We start from the raw sequence: 19,747 nt of genomic DNA, 5'->3' as shown, positions 1-19,747 counted from the left end.
CATAATGCCAAACAAGGGTTCCTTCAGCGTAAGGCCACGCCCCCTTCCGCACAGACCACGCCCCCAGCGCGAGACAAGGCACCCTTCGTCACCAGGTCACGCCTCCAGCCACAGGCAACGCAACCTTCACCACAGGCCACGCCCCCTCACAAACCACTCCCTTCCGTGCAGGCCAAGCCTCCTTTATCGAAAAACAACGCGTCTTTATCATCAGACCACGCCCCTTTTCCTCAGGCCGCGCCCCCAGCTCCATGCAACCCTGCCTTTGACACAGGCCACGCCCACAACCTACAGGCCACGCCCCCATCAACAGCTAATGTGCTCTTCATCGACTGACAACGCCCCCTTATCATCAGGCCACGCCCCCTTACCAGCCTAGCCCGTGTCCGTCATGCTTAGGCCACGCCCCATCACAACCAGGCATCGACGCCTTCATAATAGGCCACGCCCCTCCACACAGGCCACGCCCCTCGCCCCGGCGGTGACGCACGTGGGTGGAGCCGCGCTCCGCGGGGTGAGTGCGGGGGCGGTGCGGGATGTGGGGGGTTCGATTCGCTCCTGCCCTTGAGGGGTCGGGGCTCCTCGCAGCCGCCCCTCCCGCGGGCACGGGCCGGTCCCCCCGCCGGTACTTGGGGCGGCGCGGCCGGGCTCGGAGCGGGTGACCCTGCCCGGGGTGACCCTTGCTCCTCGCCGCTCCCAGCCGGCCGGAGCCTTTGCCCCGGAGCTGGTGGGGAGCGGTGGAACTCCCTCTCCATTCCCTAAATTCCCGCCTTTCTCCATTCCCTCAACCCCCGTTCTACATTTCCTAAAATCCCCCCTTTCTCCCTTCCCTCAACCTCCGTTCTCCATTCCCCAAATCCCCCCTTTCTCCATTTCCTAAAATCCCCTTTTCTCTGTTCCCTAAAATCCTCATCTCCATTCCCTAAACCCCCATCTCCATTCCCTAAACCCTCCTCCATTCCCACTCCATTCCCTAATTCACCCCATTTTCTCCATTCCCTAATCCCCCCTTTCTCCATTCCCTAAAATCCCCCCTTTCTCCATTCCCTAAAATCCCCCCTTTCTCCATTCCCTAAAATCCCCCCTTTCTCCATTCCCTAAAACTGCCCCTTTCTCCATTCCCTAAAATCCCCATCTCCATTCCCTAAATCCCTCCTTCCTCCATCTCCTCAACCCTTTCTCCATTCCCCCACCTCCCCATCCTTTCCCTTTCTCCATCCTCTCCCCCTCTCCATCCCCTAAGCTCCCCCGAGCCCCTCTCATCCCACTCTGTGTCCCCACCCTGGGGAGTGAGACCCGCTGCTCCTCTCCCCTCCCGCAGGGCGACCATGGAGCGGGGCAAGCGCCAGGAGGACAATGGGCTGGGCAGCGTCCTCGACCTCCTGTTGGCCAACGCCAGGCTGGTGCTGGGCGTCAGCGGCGCGGCCGTGCTCGCCATCGCCACGCTGGCCGTCAAGCGGGTAAGGCTGGCGCGGTGGCTGTCAAGGCTCGGGCAGGGGATGGGAGATGCTCTGCTCCCTGGCCGGGGTAGGAGAAGGTGTGCCATGAAGCTCAGTGGCTGCTCCCAACGTGGAGTTGATCCCTCAGATCTGATGGGAACAGCGGTGGGGGCAGAGCTATGGGCATGGAGGTGTTTGTTTGCAGCCTGCGGGAAAACACATGCAGCCCATGGCTTGGGGTTGGAACGGGATGAGCTTTAAGGTCCCTTCCAACCCAAACCATTCTATGATTCATTTGCCCAGGACAGCACGCGGTACTCCATCCAGAAAGGCACCTTGAGCTTAATTTCTATTTGGAAAACTTTTCCATGTAAAATGTGTGCACTTGGCAATGTGAGCTCACAGCTCAGAGACCAACCGCCCCGTTTTCGGCAGCCAGAGCCCCATGTGGGGCTGCCTTTCCCTGTGCATGTACAGAGGGGCTGTTGGCCCCCTTAGCTCAGGCTCTGACCATGGGTAAAGAGGACAAGGATGATAACTTCTCTACCCGGGGTTTCCTTCCCTCCAGCTGATAGACCGAGCCACGAGCCCTCGCGATGAAGGCGATCCCAAAGCGGAGCAAAAGACGCTGGAGGAGAGCTGGCAGGACTTGGCCTTGATCAAGGCAACGCCAAAACCCCCAAAGAAGCAGAGAAGGGAGGACCTCAGTGAGCCTCTACTCTCTCTGGCTCGGCCACCAGCAGCAGGTGAGGATCGGGATGTGCGTGGCCGGGAAGTTCACCTTGGTGTGCCCCACGCTGGCTGCTGCCAGCGCTCTGGGAGCTCCATGTTATTTTTAGCGTGGTGACCAGAAAGCTGGCCTGATTGAGCCTGCCCTGCCGGGAGGCTCCTGAGCCAGAGCCCTTTTTTAGGCATTACCCATGGTAACGGCATCTCCGATAACGTCCTGGGCTCCTTGGCCACCGCGGTGTGGTGGAGGCCATTGGGGCTTTGTTTGCTCCAATGTAGCAGTGTCTGTTGTGCTCATTTTCTGGGTCAGCTCGGCTCAGAGGAAGGTGCGCTCGGGAGCTGCTGTGGACAAAGGCTGCCTTGTCCGGCTGCCTAAGGACAGCATTTTTCCAAGTAGGAAAGCAGCCTACTTGGCTCCGTGTAGGGCAGGTCCTGAGATAGTGGTCTTGGAGCAGTATTTTTTGTAGGACTGGAGCAATCAGGCAGGCATTGGCACAGGCTGGATCTGCCCGAGCCATCAGGGCTGAGGCTCATGGGGACCCTAGCAGCGAGTCCCTTGCCCGGCTGCTGGTGCATAGACTGGATTCCTATCTCCAACTGGGGGGTAAAGCCGGGTTCTGTTGAGTTTTGAGGTTGGTTTGGGCTCTGCCGTGGTTGAGGAGCGATGTGAACATTGACAAGGTCAGCCTGGTGTCCAGAGAGGTGGGCACCCAGCTTGTACCTCCCCCTCGGCCATGGCAGAAGCCGCTGTAGGTTGCAGATCATCCACTTGAAGCCGTGACTTCTCCCTTCTCTCTGCCCCATCCTCTTCTCCCAGAGCCCAGCGTCTGCTCTGCCCCTCCGGAGACTCCTTGGGTTGAACTCAGCCCCCCGCGCTGCCTCACGCTGCAGGAGAAGCTGCTCTCCCACTACAGCAGCCGGCTGGTGGTCCCCGAGGCAGAAGCATCCCTCGCCTTGCAGCTAGCCAGGAGCATCTGTGCCCAACTGCAGAGCTCCCTGCGGAGCAAGTGCCCGGAGCTGCCCTTTGGCAGCCTTTTCCTCAGTGGTCCCCTGCTTGATGGCCTCGGGGCTCTGAGGGCCGACCACCTCCACCTCATGCTGCCTGTGGTCCTCGATACTGCGCTCTGGAGCCTCATTTCAGGAGAGGACACCGTGGTGAGGAACCCCCAGTACTGGATGATCAAGAGGACTGATCTGGAGTATTTTCCTCGCGGGTGCAGCCCCTGGGATAGGTTCATTGTGAGCCGGTACCTCTCCTCCAACGTGCTCAACGAGACCCTCCACAAGATGCTGGTGGCCTCCATCAACTGGCCTGCCATCGGCAGCCTGCTGGGCAGTGTCATCTACCCAGTTGTGGCCTCCCCGGAGCTGAAGCTGGAAGTCAAACATGATCAGTTTGACTTGATCATCACTCTCTTCCCGGTGGTGGAAGTGGAGGACAAGGTTCTTCTGGCTGCTCCTCCTGAAGGACTAGTGGAAAACCTCTGGCTTGAGAGCTTTTACAGGGCAGAGGTCTCGAAGGTGAAGGAGCTGGATGCTGGTGACTCCGGGGCTCGGCAACACTTCCTCCGCATCCTGAATGGCATCTGCAAGAGCCACCCCACCCTGCACAAACTCAGCGGTAGCCCCTTGACCCATGTTGTCCTTCACCTCAGTGCCACCAATTTGGACTGGGCAGAAGAAAGCCTTGCGGACAGATTCCAGCAGGTGCTTGAGGAGCTGGTAGGGTACCTGGAGACGGGGGTCCTGCCTTCCTATTTCAACTACAAAATCAACCTCTTCTCTGAGCTGTTGGAAGAGGAAATCGATGAGATGGGCTTCATGCTCTACCGGGCCTTGTCTGAGCCAGAGCTCCTGCTGAAGGAAGAATGACTGGTGCATGGGGAGCTCCCAAACACAGGGTGTTCCTCACCCACCTGCTGCTCCTCACTGTGAGGGTTGCAATGCTTCTAGTTGCCTAAGAGTAAGAGGCAAAGTTCTTGCACTTTATGACAAAACAATATTTGCTGTCTGAACAAACCGTGCCTGAGCAGAGATGGGTTCTGGCATGAGGAGCCTTTGGCTGGGAGGCTCTGCTGAACCCAGAGCGGGTGCAGAGCCCGCACCTTGAGTCCCTGCAGGTGAGTCCTGGGCACTGGGAGCTGACGGGCAGCATGTTTGGTCTCTGGTTCCCGGTGTCCCGAGCCTGCCCCAAGCCATCAGGCTTCTCTTGTGAGACCACCTGGAGCTGGATGGGGGCAGCTCCTTGCTGCCACTGGGTCCCGTGGACCCTAGAGGTGCAGTGTCTCAGGTGGGTCCTTTCACCAGCGCCCCTGGTCTCGCTGTGCCATGCCCTCAGGCTGGCTTTTGGGACCGGATGGGAGCCTCCTCCCTCTATAGGATATTGCCAGGCTGATATAAGGCCCCAGTGCTGACCTGGCTGGGTACTTGGAGGAGCAGCCATAGGTTATTCTTTGGAGACCCTTTCAGTGCCAAAAGGGGTGAGCTCAGCCCCTTCCTTCCACCTCAAGGATGGGGTGTGCTTCCAGCCCTTGTCCCACAGCAGTGTTTGCTGGAAGATGTCCCGCAGAAGGCAGCAGCAGGATGTGAGCTGCTGACTCCCGGGAGGCTCCTGCTCTGGGTCCCTTGCAGGGGAACTGCATCCCCTCCCTGGTGGGTGGGTTGATGCCAGAGTCCCTCTGCAGGTATAAACCAACCCTGGCATCCCCATCCAGTGACTTTTCACTTGTGCTGCTGCTGTCCTGAGGTCCTGTTTTCCTGGAAGAAGGGAAGTAGGACAGGAATGATGCTCTGAGCAAAGCACTTGCAAAAACTGAAGTACTTTGCGCTTTTTATTAAGAAGTTATGTTTTGTTGGGGTGTTTTGTTTTTTTCCTTTGAGTGGCTGCTCGTAGGGTTTGGTTCTGGGCTGTCATCCTAGGGGAAAGGAATGTGTTCGTGTATTTAACAGGAAGAGCTGATTTTGCACACTGGTGGAGATGGAAAAATGCTGTGGACATAGGTTGTTGTGGTTTAGTTTTCTTTACAGCTATCATCTTGTTTGCAGGAGGGGAAAAAACCCTGTGCTTTTCCTCCCAGTCTGAAGTTTCCTTAATTTGTTGCTCCAAAACGCTTCCCCAGTGTCAGCTATGAGAATAAACCTTCCCTGTGCACACTGGTTCTCTTGTGTCAGGTCTGTTTTGTCTCCTTTCCTGCGATAAGGCTGAAGGGATCCTCCAGCTGCCAAGAAACTCCCAGTGGAGAGTGTGGTCAGACCCCATTTTGCAGGGCTTCTCCTCCTCTTCCAAGCCCCTGTGCCTGCAGAGGCTGGAGAATGAGCCATCTGGTCACTGAGCTTGTTGTTTTCCCAGCAGCTCCAACCACTCCGCTGCCTGAACGCTGGCCGGGGTCAGACCAGGCATGTTGGTGTTGGCTGATGCCAGTGGCAGCACCTCACCTGCTGCCTGAGCGCTGCCCGAACGCTTTCACTGCTGTTGCTGTTTGGACACTGCTGCTCGCACCTCCCCTGCTCTTTTGCCAGCTCAGTGGATGCATTACAAAGCCTCGTAATCCTGTTATTTCAGCCATCAGGTCAGTATTTTTAGGCCACAGCTGTTAATCGTGAGAGTGAGGGGTAAAGGGAAATGCAACCTGACTTCTGATCTTACTCCACAACTTTAGGCCGAGTGCAATGGGTTGCAGCAGAGTTGAAGGCTCTCATCTCCTGTGTGCTTTGAGCTGTCCTTCAGCCTCCTGCCTGCCCTGCCTGCTCTGCGTGCTGCCCAGACCCCGGGAACTGCTCTATGTCCCAAAGCAGCAGAGTCCTGAGCAGCATCGGAGGCGCTGGGTGGGGGGAACTGCTGTCCTCTGACAAATCTTGCAGCTCTGCTCGCTTTGATGTACTGAGGAAGCCCCAGCAGAGAGGGAGGAGGCAGCCTGGCTTCCCAGGGAGCTCGTTCTGAACTAAGAGCAGGAAATCAGACCCTCCCTTCAGCTCAGCCAGCAATCTCTTCCCCAGGTCAGCAGCACAGGCAGCTGCGGAGATAAAACCCCTTTTCCTACCCCTCTGCAGCTCACTTCTAAATAACCGCGGGGAGTTCCTGCCAAGAAAGCCTCGGGGTTGTTCCAAGGAGGGAGGAGAAAGGGCAGGATTTGGGTGGATGCTTTTACAGTAATAGCTGAGCTATTTCAATAGGAAGAAATAAGGCGGAGTGAAGATCATAGAATCACTAGGTTGGAAAGGACCCACTGGATCATCGAATCAAACCATTCCTAACAGTCCCTAAACTGTGCCCCTCAGCACCTCATCCACCCGTCCTTTAAACACCTCCAGGGAAGGCGACTCAACCCCCTCCCTGCGCAGCCTCTGCCAGTGCCCAATGACCCTCTCAGTGAAAAATTTTTTCCTGATGTCCAGCCTGAACCTCCCCTGGTGGAGCTCAAGGCCATTCCCCCCTTGTCCTGTCCCCTGTCACTTGGGAGAAGAGCCCAGCTCCCTCCTCTCCACAACCTCCTTTCAGGTAGTTGTAGAGAGCAATAAGGTCTCCCCTCAGCCTCCTCCAGGCTAAACAACCTCAGCTCTCTTATGTTCCTCATAAGACTTGTTCTCCAGCTTCATTGCTCTTCTCTGGACACGCTCCAGAGCCTCAACATCCTTCTTGTGTTGAGGGGCCCAGAACTGAACACAGGATTCGAGGTGCAGTCTCACCAGTGCAGAGTACAGAGGGAGAATAACCTCCCTGGACCTGCTGGTCACACTGTTTCTGATACAAGCCAAGATGTCACTGTTGAATTTAAAAATTAAATACTGCTTTAATAAGAAAGTTATTAGCTTGACAAAAATACCTTCCAATAGGTAGCAGCATCAAAGAGGTGTTGCAAAAGGTTTGAGGAAGAACTGTTTTGGATTCAGGAGCTGTCTAAAACAAAGGCTTTGCCCAAGCCCTGCAGCTCAGCTTCACTTTCAGGGCAAGCACTGGATTCTCCTTCTCTGCACTCGGCCCTCCTTCCCTGGCAGGGACAACCTCGGCAAGGGACACGGTGCTGTGACACAGAAGAACCGGGAACATTGCTCAGGTAATATCAACTTAGACAGGAACTTAAAATAACATTCCACACTGTGGAAAGCCGAGACTGAGAAGTGCTTATCAGCCCAGGGCTCCGTCCTGGTGCTCTTCCTTGCGTAGAAAGGCTGTAAACACCTACTGCCACACTGGGAGCCGCAGGTGGACTCGATCCAGTGCTGTTTTCTCTTTCAGCTTCCAAATGCTTCCTTGAAATGTTTAGACTATCCCCATCTGCTCAGCAGAACAGCTGAAAACAAAGGCTGTGACACCAGGAGTGGAGCCGCCATTCCAAGCTGGTCAAACCACTGCTGCCCCAGCATGTCCTCCCCATGTAAGAGGATGGCATCCTTTGGCTGGAGCAGCCCGCAACCAGCCCTTCCAGAGAGCATCCAGACTGGTTTCGTGACTCCAGTTCCTTTCCGCAGTAGTTGGTCCTGTAGCAGTTTGCACCGCTGGCCCTTCCAGGCTCTCCAGAGATGTCTGTCCAGGCTCAGTGGTTTTGAGGGCAGGTTTTCCTCGTGTGACCCGGCTGGTGGCAGATGCTACAAGTCCGTGGTTTCTTGGCAGTGGCTCCTGAGGAAAGAGTGCTTGGTCTCTTGGCTTTACTTCCCAACCCTCTTGAGTATCCACTGCTGCCAAAATAGTTCGAAGAGACATCTCCCGAAGGCCCTGGAGAGAAACAACTGGCATTTAAGTACCTTTGAAAATGTAAGTAGGTGAGAAACAGAAGGTAAGTGCAAAATGGCAGATGAAGGATTTTGCTGTCCCAGCCACTCAGATGATTCCTGAAAATGCCCCTGCCTCAGGTCTGTCTGACCAGTTAAATGTCACCTGTTTGTCCTGCGGCATTAGAGAAATGTGGCAACAGAGCAGCGAAACCGATCTGCCTGGCTGTGTATCCTGTTCTGTAGCCAAAGCAGAAACAACAGAACATGCCAGAGGAAAATTTGGGATTTAAGTAGTTTCGAAAACTGGATTCTATCCCTTTAGGCCCAAATATCTAAGGAGTGGGCAGCCAGTGGTGAAGATCTCTTAGACCACTTCTCCACCTCTGTGCTTTGCTTACTGTCCCTCTGTGTCACAGTGCTTTCGCATCTTTCTTTCCTGATTAGTTTTTCATAGGTGCTTGTTTTCAGCACCTTCCAAGACAGCCACACAGTTCCTCAGCTGTGATCAAAGCTCCAGACAGACTTGACCCTTCCCTGCGTTCCTAAACTAGGGCGGAGGGAGCAGCACTGCTTCCCTGGCGTGACAGAAAGGGGTTTAAGATCTCTGAAAGCTGTGCCACAACTTCAACTGTGTCCCAAGCTGGTAACAGCCCTCACAAAGCTGAGAACTGTAATTTGGAAGGATGAATTCCCAAACAGACTGTTGGAAAGAGCGCTCGGCTTTACCCAATGAGTCAAGGACAAACTCCCAAGCTTGCTGAATGTGGAGGCAAAGCCTCCTGCTCGGAGCTCAGGTGTCTGCTATGAGGACGTGCCCTGCTAGCACTAGGAAAGGTGAGCAGGCTCGGTTGTTGTAAGCCTTACCTGGTGCTGTGTTTTCATCTGCCCACTGGAAGAAGCCGCACTGCTGCTCCCGGGGTTTGGAGCAGGTGTGGAACTGCCGTCCTTTGTTGGGCCCATCCTTTTGGACAGTGCGCGTGACGGCTGGCTGGTTGCACATGCAGACTGTGCCGCCTCCTGAATCCGAGCTGTTGTTTCCAAAGAGGTCTGGGCCTCTCCCTCCTCCTGCTGGGCGCTGAAATCCTGCTGGGCCTCTTCCTGCAAAGGGCTGAGGCAGCACAGAGCCCGGCTGAGCCACGCTGCTTCTGTCCTCTGATTGCTGATCAGCCCAGAGAAAAAAGTTGCAGGTGCTGGCGCTGCATTTGTAGAACTGTCTGCCCTGATTGGGCCCTTCCTTGCGCACTGTTAACAGCTGGGCTTCGTTCCCGCAGTTGCACACCACCATGTTGTTCCCATCATCTGGAGCAGCTGACGGAGCGGGCCTGGGTGTTCTCGTTGAGCTCAAGGAGAGCAAACGTCCTGGTGCAGCGTTTGTGGGCCCCCTTGCGTGCCTGTTTTCACCGCTAGCTCTGTTAAAGGAGTTGTTGACCTGCAAGTGACTGGTTTGCTGGCTGCCTGACAGTGCCGGCTGGGAGGGACGGTGTAAATACTTCAAATCCAAGAGTTCTTTTAGCATCTCATCACAGCCTCCAATGCAACCAACAAACTCCAGGGGCATCACAGGTGGAACACTGCCTCTCTTGAATTTAAACTTCAGTCTAAAAGAGAAGAAAGGAAGGAAGAAAGTCTCTTGGTTCACTTAACTCCTCATCAGACCTTGGTTTGCACTTGATATTTTTGTCTTTCAATTCTGCTGTGCTTACACCAGTTTCCCCAACTCTTCTTTCTGTCCCCAAGCCACGAGAGCACTGCTCCAGCTTTCCAAGACTGGAACAGAAATTGGTTGCCCAGCCCACGGATTTCTCTGTCTCAAGCAGTTAATACATAATGTCCAAAGGCCTGTGTTTCCCAGAGGAATAACCGGTACAACCTACCTGTGAACTGGATGAGGTTTACAGACAGCACAGACACTCTCGTCCCTGGCCACATCCAGCACAAAATCAGGAAACCAGACGGCAGCTTTACAAGCTGGATAGCCTGTGCAGCTGAGGTAGAACCTGCCGAGGAACAAGGGCAGGAGGTGAGGAAGAGGCAAAGGCAAGACAGCCGGTGATCTGTTATCCTGCCTTCTCAGCCATCAGAAATTGTCAAGACAACATTTTTTTAAAGGCAAATGCCTACTTAAGAGAGGTTCAGCTGAGTCCACACAGCTTAGGTAGCTGGTGGAGTTAACTGCCTGCAGCCCAAGTTCTCACATTTTCTGCAGAGGGGATGTAAATGAACAATGCCCAGAAAAACAAACTGCCACAGAAGGCTGCTTTCTACAAAAGGGAAGATCACCAACCCGCCACTCTTCCTAGTCTTCAGGACCATGTCGCTGTTGCACTGTGGACACTTCCGAACAGAAACAGGTGTTGCTGGGTAGACCTCCTCTTGCTCTGTGATTTCTGAGGCTTCTCCAAAATACTGAGCTAGTGCCTGGTCCAACCTATAAAGAAACAAGCAGAGCATCCTTGTGTGTCTCCTCTGCAAAGAGCAATCAGGCTCTGCAGTGAATTAAAGCCTGCTGCCCTCCACACAGCCCCTCTGGAACGGGCTAGGTGTGCGTACAACATGAAAAAGGAGAGTGTACGTTGCCATCTCCTTCAGCCAGCTCTGAATTTAATCTTAAAGAGTTTAAACCGAAATGAGCAGTTAGTTGGCACCAACTCCTGACAGCGTGCCAGGCCACAAGTCATCCCTTCCCATGCAAATGCCTACACACGCTGGGCAGGGCTCCAGGGAAACAGTGTGGCAGAATCCCACTCCAAGCTCAGCACCACAGGAGACGCCGGCACCTCCCAAAAGAGCAAAGCAAATAGGAGATGGCAAAGACAGGACTCACTTGTTGGCTCTGGCCACAGCTTCGATGAAGACTTGCTTGTACTTTTGCACCTGCTGCTGCAACACGGCAGATTTGTCTTTCTTCCCCTCACAGATCAGTTTCAGATCAGCCTCCAGCTCAGCGCGAAGGTCAGGCTTGGACATCTCGTAGCCCATGGAATCATAGCCTGAAGAACAGACTGCACAGTAAGCAAAAAGAAGGAGCAAGTAAGGAACCTGCTGTCTTCTTGACAGGCACTGCCCTTACCTTCCACCAGCCCCATGCCCAGGTGGCCAGGGAGGAACCGCTGATCCGCTGTAAGGCCCACGTACATCCGCGACTTAATGGTCTCAATGTGCTCGGCGTGAGTGGCATCAGTCCCTGAAAGCAACAGCTCGTTACTCGAATTAGGCACCAAGAAGTGATTTCCCCTGTGCCCAGTGCAGAGTGGAAGGTGCTACAGGGACAAGGAGACAACTTATGGTCAGGAGCAGCACTGCCCTCGTGTCCCACTGGCACTGAGGCCAGAAGGAGCTGGCAGGCACGTTCTGTACCCTAAACTGCACATCTCCCTTGGTGCTGGAGGCACTCGGCAGGATCCTTAGGATCTCTGGACTTCGCCCACAGGTCCCTACCGTCCCTTCATTCTGAACATTTAAGTGGTATTTAGAGAATTCCCTGCTCTGAGGGGGAACAGAACTGGTGTTGAGAGAAGCTGAGAAGAAGCTTATGAACAAAGCTCTCCCCAGAGTGAGAGGACACGCTGCCAATACTGACCAATGCCATGTTTCTCCATGAGAGCAATGAGATCCGCTTCTGTGAGGAGCAATGGAGGGCTGGTTTCCCCATCCACCATCTCCACTGTAGTGGGCTGAAAGCGGGACCCTTTCTGATACAGAGGGATAACCTAAAGGGAAGGAGAATCTCTTTGAAACTGCCTTCTGGTTCATTCACTGAAGACAAGATGTCACGCTAATACAGGCCAGTGTTAGTACAGAGCAGCACCCAGTTCTTGAGAAGATCCAGTCTCAGGGTCCTCATGATTAACCAGTAATGAGAAACCAGAGAGACCACGGAATAGCAGCTCCTCTTGGTAAGTAAAGTCAACCCCCACAGCCCTATACAAACTCTGCTGTGGTGTCAGAGGGGAAGAATCTATCCCAAGCTGGCACAATAAAGCTGCTCGGGTTTTCAGCAGAGGTGGCTCCAAGCAAAATGGCCAGTGGGTCAGAAATTAGAATCACAGAGTCATGGAATGGTTTGGGCTGGAAGGGACCTTAAAGGTTATCCGGTTCCAACCCCCTGCCATGGGCAGGGACACCTCCACTGGATCAAGAGCTCCAAGCCCCATCCAGCCTGACCTTGGACACCTCCAGGGATGGGGCAGCCACCGCTTCTCTGGGCAATCTGGGCCAGGGCCTCACCACCCTCAGAGGAAAAAATTTCTTCCTAAAATCTCTCTCAATCTCCCCTTTTTCAGCTCAAAACCATTCCCCCTTGTCCTGTCCCTGCACTCCCTGATCAAGAGCCCCTCCCCAGCTTTCCTGGAGCCCCTTTAAGTACTGGAAGGCCACTATAAGGTCTCCTTAGAACAGAACTATAGAATGGTGAGGGAGTTCAATTGTCAAAGGATTCTCCATAGAAGGATCTGAGGTTGGCAGTGAAGCAGTTTTAAACTCCAGGTACTTTAGCCTCTCCCATCTACGTTATTCAAGGGTATTACCTTATCACTCCACTGGTCATAAGGATAGACTTCAAGATAATTTCGGGCCAGGATCATTAGTCCTTGAGCAATGAATCGCTCATTAGCAATGTCTATCTCCACAGTTGTTTCCTGTCCCTTGGCATCTTGAGAGCAGCAAGCCAAAAAATGGCGCACGATGAATTCATAGAGTCTCTGCTCATTGCCCTAATATCAAAGAGTAAAAGAGGATCAGAGTTTCCTCCTGGGTTAATGAGATGTCAAGAAACACCAGTGAAAGTGAGATCTCAGGTGAGGATACTGTACTAATGACCGTATTATTAAAACTCCTGTTTTTATTTCTCAAGCAATACAAACCACCCAGTGGCCTCCGCCTTTGTCAAACTCACCTGCAGGTTAGCAGCGTATTTGGTGGGGTGAATGGGAGGGTGAGCCTGATCTGATTTGTTTCCGTTCCGAGGGGTTGGCCCACCCTGATCCAAAATCCTCTGTGCAAATGCTCCCCAGTTTGGGTCCTGTGTTTGCTGTTGGACTAAGGCAGAGAGGTTCAGCTCCTTGGGGAAAATGTTGGTCTCAGTTCGGGGGTAGCTAATGAACCTTAGGAAGAAAGGCAGAAGAGTGCTTTAAGAGGTGCTTCAAGACGCTTCCCATTTTGGGTTAAAGCTCATTTATATTTCAAACAATGAAGTTTACCAAGCCAAGTCTTGCTTTCTTACCCTTGAGTATACAATTTTTCTGCTATTCTCATGGTTTCCTTTGCATTTATTTTCAGTTTGCGGGAAGCCAACTTCTCAAGTTCCTGCAGCAGGAGGAGCCAAGAAAAAAAAGTGTTTGTGGATAATTCAGAGTGGTGAGTAAAGCATCAGCTCAAAGCTGCTTTCAGCAGAGTCCTTTCGGCACAGTTCAAACGTACCACAGTGTCCAAAGGCAGGGGCCTCCATTTGCTTTTTGGCTTGCTCCCAACCTCAACAACAGTCGCCACTGGATCCTAAACACAGAGTGAGAGCACAGCACAAAATATTCTTTAAAAGTTTATACAAACTGTTCTTTAAATGTCTTGAGCAAGAGGGATGCGGGAGATGTTTGGCTGATACTGGATTATACAACTGTTTACAAGCTTTCCTACCTCCATACACATCTGGTACAGGACCAGGCACGCAATGTGGTTAAAGAGCCGGTTCCTCTTCCAGTTGAAGACAACGCTGCCATCCTCATGATCATGTGTCACTGTGTAGAACAACAGATTGGAGTGATGCAGCAGTGATAGAGTGGAAATACAGCGGAGGCAGTGAGGAAACCTTTCAGTTCTGCTTTGTGGTTATGGCCAAGGAGGAGGAAACCACCTCTGCAGCACTGTTTGGTTCTTGCCCTTATATTTTAACTTTCTAAACGTGCCAAGCCCCTAAGATGGAGCCCAGGATTCATTTTCCCCGAGCATACCTTTTATTTTATAGAAGGCTTCGGGAACAAAGGCCTGGATGGCTTTAAAGCGTTCAACCACAAAGCCCAGCGTTGGGAACTGGCAGCTACCGTAGCTGATCAGCTGATCTGCTAAAATATCAGGGAAGATCCTCCGGAGCCTCAATGTCTGGAATCTAGTGAAGGCAGCACCTGAGAAAACAAAATGGACAGCAGAACTGAATAATGCAATATTGGAAGATAATTGCAACCCTTCAGATGGTTCTTTTTAATGCTTCGAGTATTAATTTCACTCTGATTTTAACACTAGAAGTTGCAGAAGCCTGTCACTGCTATAAACCTAACGTTCAAAGCTACAAATCTAATATTTGCATCTAAGAGCATGTTTCCAGTAAAACACAAGATGTGATTTAGTTGTATGTGATCTAAAGAATCAGATTTACGACACTATAGAGGGCCTTTCTGTCCATGCTGAGGATACAGTGACAAATGATTTCTAAATACCCCTTGCTGGGCTTTCACAATGTGCATTCAATGTGGTTAGACGAGAAGCGAGAAGGAGCCCGATAGTCGGCGTCTCGTTTGTATAGCAGCCTAAAAGAGTTCAAGTATTTATAGACAATAAGCTGTACACTGCTAACAAAGCTGTCCCCTGCCCACCTCCCGCAGCTGCTCGCTTCCCTTTGGCAGAGGTGTATTGCAGCAGCACAGGCCTGGCAGCCTGCTCACTGCTCCAATATGTGTTTCCATACCTATCCTCAGGTCCAGCTCCTGCCTAACGTCAACGGCATCACTCGTTTTTTGATCTGGTTGGGTGAGGTTCTCGCAGGCTGTTCTGACAGCATGAAGTGTTATCTCTGAAAAACGGGCTCGGAAAACTCGGAGGTTTGGCTTTACTGTGAAGAGACACACAAAAAAGGAATGAAAGAGTGATTTAAACACCAAAAGAAAGGAGGAAATAATGAACAGCTGTCTTAAAAAGAGAATGCTGTCGACATATTCTATAGCTATCCAATAGCTGAATGTATTTCTGGAGCCACATGTTTATCAGAACTACAGTCAACGTATTTAACCTGGACACAGTAAGATTGAGAATTCGCCTCTGTTACGAGATCTCTGAGCAGTGATACCTGTTAAATCAGCACTTTAATGGAATTCAGACCCATGCAGAAGACGCTTTACGCACCAGCTTTGCAGACGTGAATGATCTCAAAGCCAATGTTCTCTCCTTCTCGATCGCAGTCAGTCCAGATCACCAGAGCCTGGCACTGCTGGACTTCTCGCTCAAGGGTTCTCTGAGATGAGAAAACACAGTGGAGTGAGACATCCCAGGCCACTTGCTTTGTCATTTATTTTAGAATGACTCACTAACTGGACACAAAAAGCAACACGTATCCATAGAGATAGACTGTTGCAGTAACACTTTGTAATTGTGTCTCTGGTAAGATAAGGCAGCCTTCAAAAGAACTGAGTCATTTATTTACATGTAACTCTATCAAAAAACATAGCTTGAACCAGACTGTACCACAATCTGCTCCAAAAAAAGTCATTTTCAGTAAAACTGAGGCACAATTACCAATTCCACCTCAATGGAAAAAAAATGTTTCTACTTTTAGCAAAGTAGTTGCTCTTTTGCTGCACCAATTGTACACCAGCAAAAGACTCACAACTGAACAACATCCACAGACCTAGGAAACACAGGAGGAATTTGCCACAGTCTGGAACTCGGATGTTAAGGACAAAGGTATAATCCTCCTCCTGACTGAAACAATGCTTGCAGAAATAACCTCCCATTGCAGGGTTTTAGGGAAACTCTTAAAACCAGCGTACCTTGATATCCAGGTAGTTTTCAGGGCAATATTTCTCTATTTCAGCATCAAAAAGAGCCAGAGGGTTGCAGCTGTGCCTGGAAAACAGAACAGAAGCAGTGTGCATAATAACAACTAAAGCATATGTTTTGAGACACTAACTGGTGTTGTGTTGTGAGGAAGTGCTGCTCAAGCATTGGAATTAATAATGTATTTTATTATGGGCCTCGTCTTAGACAGCTTGGAGTTCACTTGAGATGCTGAGTTACGCTTAAAAGCAACAGAACCAAAAAGCAACCACAGAAAACAGGAAAACAGCACTAAACAATCAACTTCTCTTATTTCAAGTACAGAGAACAAAAGGGAGGGAAAGCAGAGGAAACGCCTCACTCCCCAGGAGAACTCCTACTTGAACAAAGAACACAAAATCATCAATCAAGGTTTGGAGTCGGTTTAATTCCTTGGATCTGCCTTAGTGGATTTTAACCAGAATTATGACTTTGAGGTTTCTTAGCACTCTGAAGATAGTAATTTGAAACAATATTTTAGCTATTCTATATAAAACTTGGTACTCGTCACCCAGCTCTGCAGGTGGTGTCAGAGCCCCTCCGCATTCCCTGCTCCTTTTGCTCGTGGTGCCCTGCTTGGCTCGGGGCTGGAAGCAGAAGATGCCAGGCCCCCTTCCTGACGAGGTACCAACCATTTGCGAAACGGCAGCTTAAAATCATGAGCCAGTAAGTGTCCCGACACAGATGTCATCACCATCGTAACGTTCTACAAGAGACAGAGCAAGGTAATTAGCACCCATCATTTCTAAAAGCCTCCCACAGACCCGGGATCTTGGTGCAGTTCTCAATTTACACATTCGGTGACACCTCCCTCTTGCTAATCATAGAATGGTTTGGGTTGGAAGGGACCTTAGAGACGATCCAGTTCCAACCTCCTGCTTTGGGCAGGGACACCTCCCACTGATGTATCATAACAAGCTCTTCTCTCTACTGACAGCTAAATTCATAGCCTGATCCTTGATGTTTGTAGGAAGTTCCTAGTTCGAAATAGCAACATATTTTTGACTGATATAAATCCAGAAAGTTGAACGACTTGAAGCAACAAAACGAGTTGGCAGTGGAGCCAAGAAAAGAATGTCTGACTTCTCATCTTTGGACAAAGCACCCCCCTCACTGCATAGGCATTTCCTAACTTCTGACAAATTATTTTTGATAATTGATATTTTACACTTCTCCAATCCCACAGCAGAATGAAAAGAAAACTCTACCTGACCAAACATCTGGTAGTCGTATTCGTAGATCTTGTTGAACTTGGAAAACCCTTCTCGCTAGAAGGAAAAGGAAAGCTGCTGAGTTTCTGGCTCCTAACACAGCCCACGTGCATTCTGCCTCGCTTCAAGCACGCTGGTACAGCAGAGCACAGAAAAGCACAGGGCAAGGGTCAACCAGGTACTGTAGCCAAAACACAACGGCGAGGCAGGGTGCAGAGAAAATGGCTGTATCTTTATACAGAGACAATGAAATGGCACTTTCCAACAGAAGAGTGTTTTAAATCATGCCTGGAGGGGATGCCAGGGTTACCTCCCCACAGATAGTGACAACAAACACTGAAGAACTGGTTTGTTTAATGGGGCCGGCCAGTTATATTCCTGACAAAGAACTGTCATGCTCCAAATGACAATTAGGGTGCCAGCTCCAGGCCACCCCTCCACCTATCTGAGGCTTGTGGCAGCTGCTAGACTGGGTGTTTGCTGCTTTTTCTACAGGAGCAGGATGATATTGTCCTCGATTGGGACCACCAGTGCTCAGATTCTCAATAACACTTTTCATTCAAACATAATTCTGGTCTAGAAGTACCTTCTAGTTGCATAGCTTGGAAATATCAAGTAATTATGCAAACCATTAAAGGTCACAAAACAAAGCAGTAGAGAGGAGAGATATTTGAACTCCTCCAAACCACAGACCATCTTTTATTTATTACGTGAACTTCCGTAAACCCCTAACGTTTGCTGATGCTGTTGGAAGTGGTGCTTTTTGCCTGGGAAATACACACTAATAGATGGTTTCAGTTCCTGAAGCCTTTCACATACACTGCAAAGCCAGGAGCAACACAAGGAGCCCTCACTGCAGAGCTTGGTGGCCGAAGTCAGCCTGGGCAGAGAATTCCAACAGTACTTAGGTCTGAAGGAAAAGGGGTCCAACACACTTATGCAAGTGGTATTTGTCCACAAAAGAAAGTTGTTCTTGTACTCTTGTGTTCAGAGGCAAAACCAGTGCAAGAAGTCGCATGTGCTGAGGTGAACGGCCTGTGCCAAGCTCTGCAGAGGGGCTGGGGCTGCTATACACACTACGCCCCAGATCATGGCTGTGCTGTGCAGTGGCCATGCTGAGCTGACCCCTGCCAGCTAAGCTAAACCTGTATGTGTGCCAGGAAGCAGAAAGGAGATGTGGTGTATTCCTACCCGTCGCATTCTGCTGTTGGAGAGCAGATCTGCAATCCCACGGGCAGCATCGTTTTTCTCTGCCACACATAGGACCTTCCGGATCCTCTGCAATGCCATATCCTCCGCAGCCCGGGAGAAGAGACGCCAGGGCTGCAGCAGCACCCTCACCCTGCAGGTAGCAAACAGCTTTGCCTGAAAGTTCATCACGGGGAATGGTGACAGCTCCCACGGGGCCAGGGCATGCTGCTGGTTCCTTGTCTGGTGGCCAGATCCTGCTAGGGACAGAGAGTGATGCCTAAATGTCCCCCCGCATGACCCTGCTCAGCCTTTTACCATGGACCCTGTAGGGCTCTGGGCAGCCTCTGCACAGCTGGCTGCCCACCACCCTTTCACAGCACAGCCCCCTCAGAGCTGCACAGAGCTGGACAAGGCTTTTCCCCTCATGCCACAAACAGCTGCATGGTGGGTCTTGCCCAAATCTGGGTTCAGGCAGGGCCCCAGTCCCCTCCTGCCCTGCCAAGGCCTCCCCTCAGGCTGAGGCTGCCCCCTGCCCACCGCAGAGCAGGCCCCCAACCGCATGCCTGACCCCAGCCAGGCTCCCTCTCCCCCTGGGCACCCCCTTCTCCCCTCAGATCCACCTCTCCCCTCTTCCTGGGCACCCCCTCTCCCCCACATTTGGGCTCCCCTCCCCCTGGGCATCCCTTTCTCCCCCAGTTTCCCTCTCCCTCCTCCTGGGCACCTCCTTCCCCCCTCAGATCCCCCTTCCCCTCATCATGGGCACCCCCTTCTCCTCCAGTGTCTTTCCCTCCTCCTGGGTACCTCCTCCCCGCTTAGATCCCCCCTCTCTTCCCCTTGGGCACCCTCTTTCCCCAATATTATGGCTTTCCTCACCCTGGGCAGCTCCTTCTCCCCTAGTTCCCCCCTCCCCTCCCCGTGGGCGTCCCCTTCTCCCCCCGTTTCCCCCTCCCTCCGCTATGGCACCCCCTTTCCCGCTCAGATTCCCCTCCCCTCACTCGGGGCAGCTCCTCCCACTCCCATCTGGGCTCCCCCTCACCCAGGGCACCACGTTCCTCCCCCGATTCCCCCAGTTCCTTCCCCCCTCTCTCCTCTCACCGCCGCCCTCTCTCCCGCGCTCGTTCTGTCGCAAAGCTCCTCGCCCATCCCCCCGTTACGCCCTGCCGTAAAGCGCCGCCGCGGCGGGCGGAGAACTACAACTCCCACGATGCTTCGCGGTGCAGCTCCGCTTGTTTTCCCCCGCTCTCCCGCCTCGCTTTGCCGTTTTCTCCCGCCGCCGGGTTCCCCTCGGGATCGGTAACGCGCGCGTAGGGGGCGACGGTGAAAAAGAAACCGCGGCGAAGGGGAAGGGGGAGGCGGCGGTTCCGCCTCCGCGCGCGGGGTGAGAGGCCGCGCCGTCATGTGACCCCAAGATGGCGGCGAAGCCGCGGCGGCCGCGGGCGGAGGCGGCGGAGAGGGGCCCGGGCATGGCGGAGCCGTGAGGGGAGAGGGGGAGCCGCAGGGGCCGGAAGGGAGAGAAGAGAGAACAGAGAGAGAAAAGGGGAGCGGGGGGACGAGGGAGGAAGGAGGAGAGCAGGGGGACAAGGAGGAGTAAGGGGAGAGAAGAAGGCGCAGGGGGACGAAGGGAGGCAGGGGCTAGGGAGAGCTGCAGGGGGAGAAGAGGGGGCG

At 52.5% G+C, this 19,747-nt stretch overlaps 2 protein-coding genes across 6 annotated transcripts; one reads left to right on the top strand and one right to left on the bottom strand.

The window, feature by feature from the left end:
* The first annotated feature begins 372 nt into the window (after positions 1-372).
* On the top strand, positions 373-5,336 carry MIEF2 (mitochondrial elongation factor 2). Of its 3 annotated transcripts, none has more exons than XM_054080469.1 (4): positions 373-514; positions 1,322-1,460; positions 2,008-2,185; positions 2,986-5,335. In XM_054080469.1, exons 2-4 carry the CDS (start codon positions 1,329-1,331, stop codon positions 4,038-4,040), a joined length of 1,365 nt encoding a protein of 454 aa, XP_053936444.1. In that variant the 5' UTR covers positions 373-514; positions 1,322-1,328; the 3' UTR covers positions 4,041-5,335. The 3 variants fall into 3 exon arrangements, with proteins under 3 accessions (XP_053936444.1, XP_009560511.2, XP_053936443.1); XM_009562216.2 differs by lacking the exon at positions 373-514 and adding an exon at positions 524-727; XM_054080468.1 differs by lacking the exon at positions 373-514 and adding an exon at positions 526-625 and having other exon boundaries at positions 2,986-5,336.
* Positions 5,337-6,715: 1,379 nt separating this feature from the next.
* On the bottom strand, positions 6,716-19,623 carry TOP3A (DNA topoisomerase III alpha). Of its 3 annotated transcripts, none has more exons than XM_054080466.1 (20): positions 19,178-19,623; positions 18,083-18,339; positions 16,889-16,948; positions 16,313-16,386; positions 15,635-15,710; positions 14,991-15,099; positions 14,557-14,700; positions 13,826-13,996; positions 13,512-13,612; positions 13,299-13,373; positions 13,102-13,184; positions 12,775-12,982; positions 12,407-12,592; positions 11,461-11,590; positions 10,951-11,064; positions 10,705-10,870; positions 10,165-10,308; positions 9,755-9,877; positions 8,745-9,478; positions 6,717-7,881 (listed from the first exon to the last, which is right to left on the bottom strand). In XM_054080466.1, exons 2-20 carry the CDS (start codon positions 18,266-18,268, stop codon positions 7,703-7,705), a joined length of 3,063 nt encoding a protein of 1,020 aa, XP_053936441.1. In that variant the 5' UTR covers positions 18,269-18,339; positions 19,178-19,623; the 3' UTR covers positions 6,717-7,702. The 3 variants fall into 3 exon arrangements, with proteins under 3 accessions (XP_009560480.2, XP_053936441.1, XP_053936440.1); XM_054080465.1 differs by having other exon boundaries at positions 18,083-18,336; XM_009562185.2 differs by lacking the exon at positions 19,178-19,623 and having other exon boundaries at positions 6,716-7,881.
* Positions 19,624-19,747: the final 124 nt, after the last annotated feature.

The sequence above is a fragment of the Cuculus canorus genome, chromosome 15, assembly GCF_017976375.1.
Source record: "Cuculus canorus isolate bCucCan1 chromosome 15, bCucCan1.pri, whole genome shotgun sequence".
NCBI lineage: Eukaryota > Metazoa > Chordata > Aves > Cuculiformes > Cuculidae > Cuculus > Cuculus canorus.
This window is presented reverse-complemented; position numbering and strand designations above follow the sequence as displayed.

Coding starts and splice junctions, on each gene's coding strand:
- MIEF2 (XM_054080468.1), top strand. CDS start 537: ATGTGGGGGGTTCGATTCGCTCCTGCCCTTGAGGGGTCGGGGCTCCTC. Junction 1,461..2,007: donor CCACGCTGGCCGTCAAGCGG/GTAAGGCTGGCG, acceptor CCTTCCCTCCAG/CTGATAGACCGAGCCACGAG. Junction 2,186..2,985: donor GGCTCGGCCACCAGCAGCAG/GTGAGGATCGGG, acceptor CTCTTCTCCCAG/AGCCCAGCGTCTGCTCTGCC.
- TOP3A (XM_054080466.1), bottom strand. CDS start 18,268: ATGAACTTTCAGGCAAAGCTGTTTGCTACCTGCAGGGTGAGGGTGCTG. Junction 11,591..12,406: donor ATGACCAGTGGAGTGATAAG/GTAATACCCTTG, acceptor CCTTCCCTTTAG/GTTATCCCTCTGTATCAGAA. Junction 9,479..9,754: donor AAACCTCATCCAGTTCACAG/GTAGGTTGTACC, acceptor CTTCTCTTTTAG/ACTGAAGTTTAAATTCAAGA.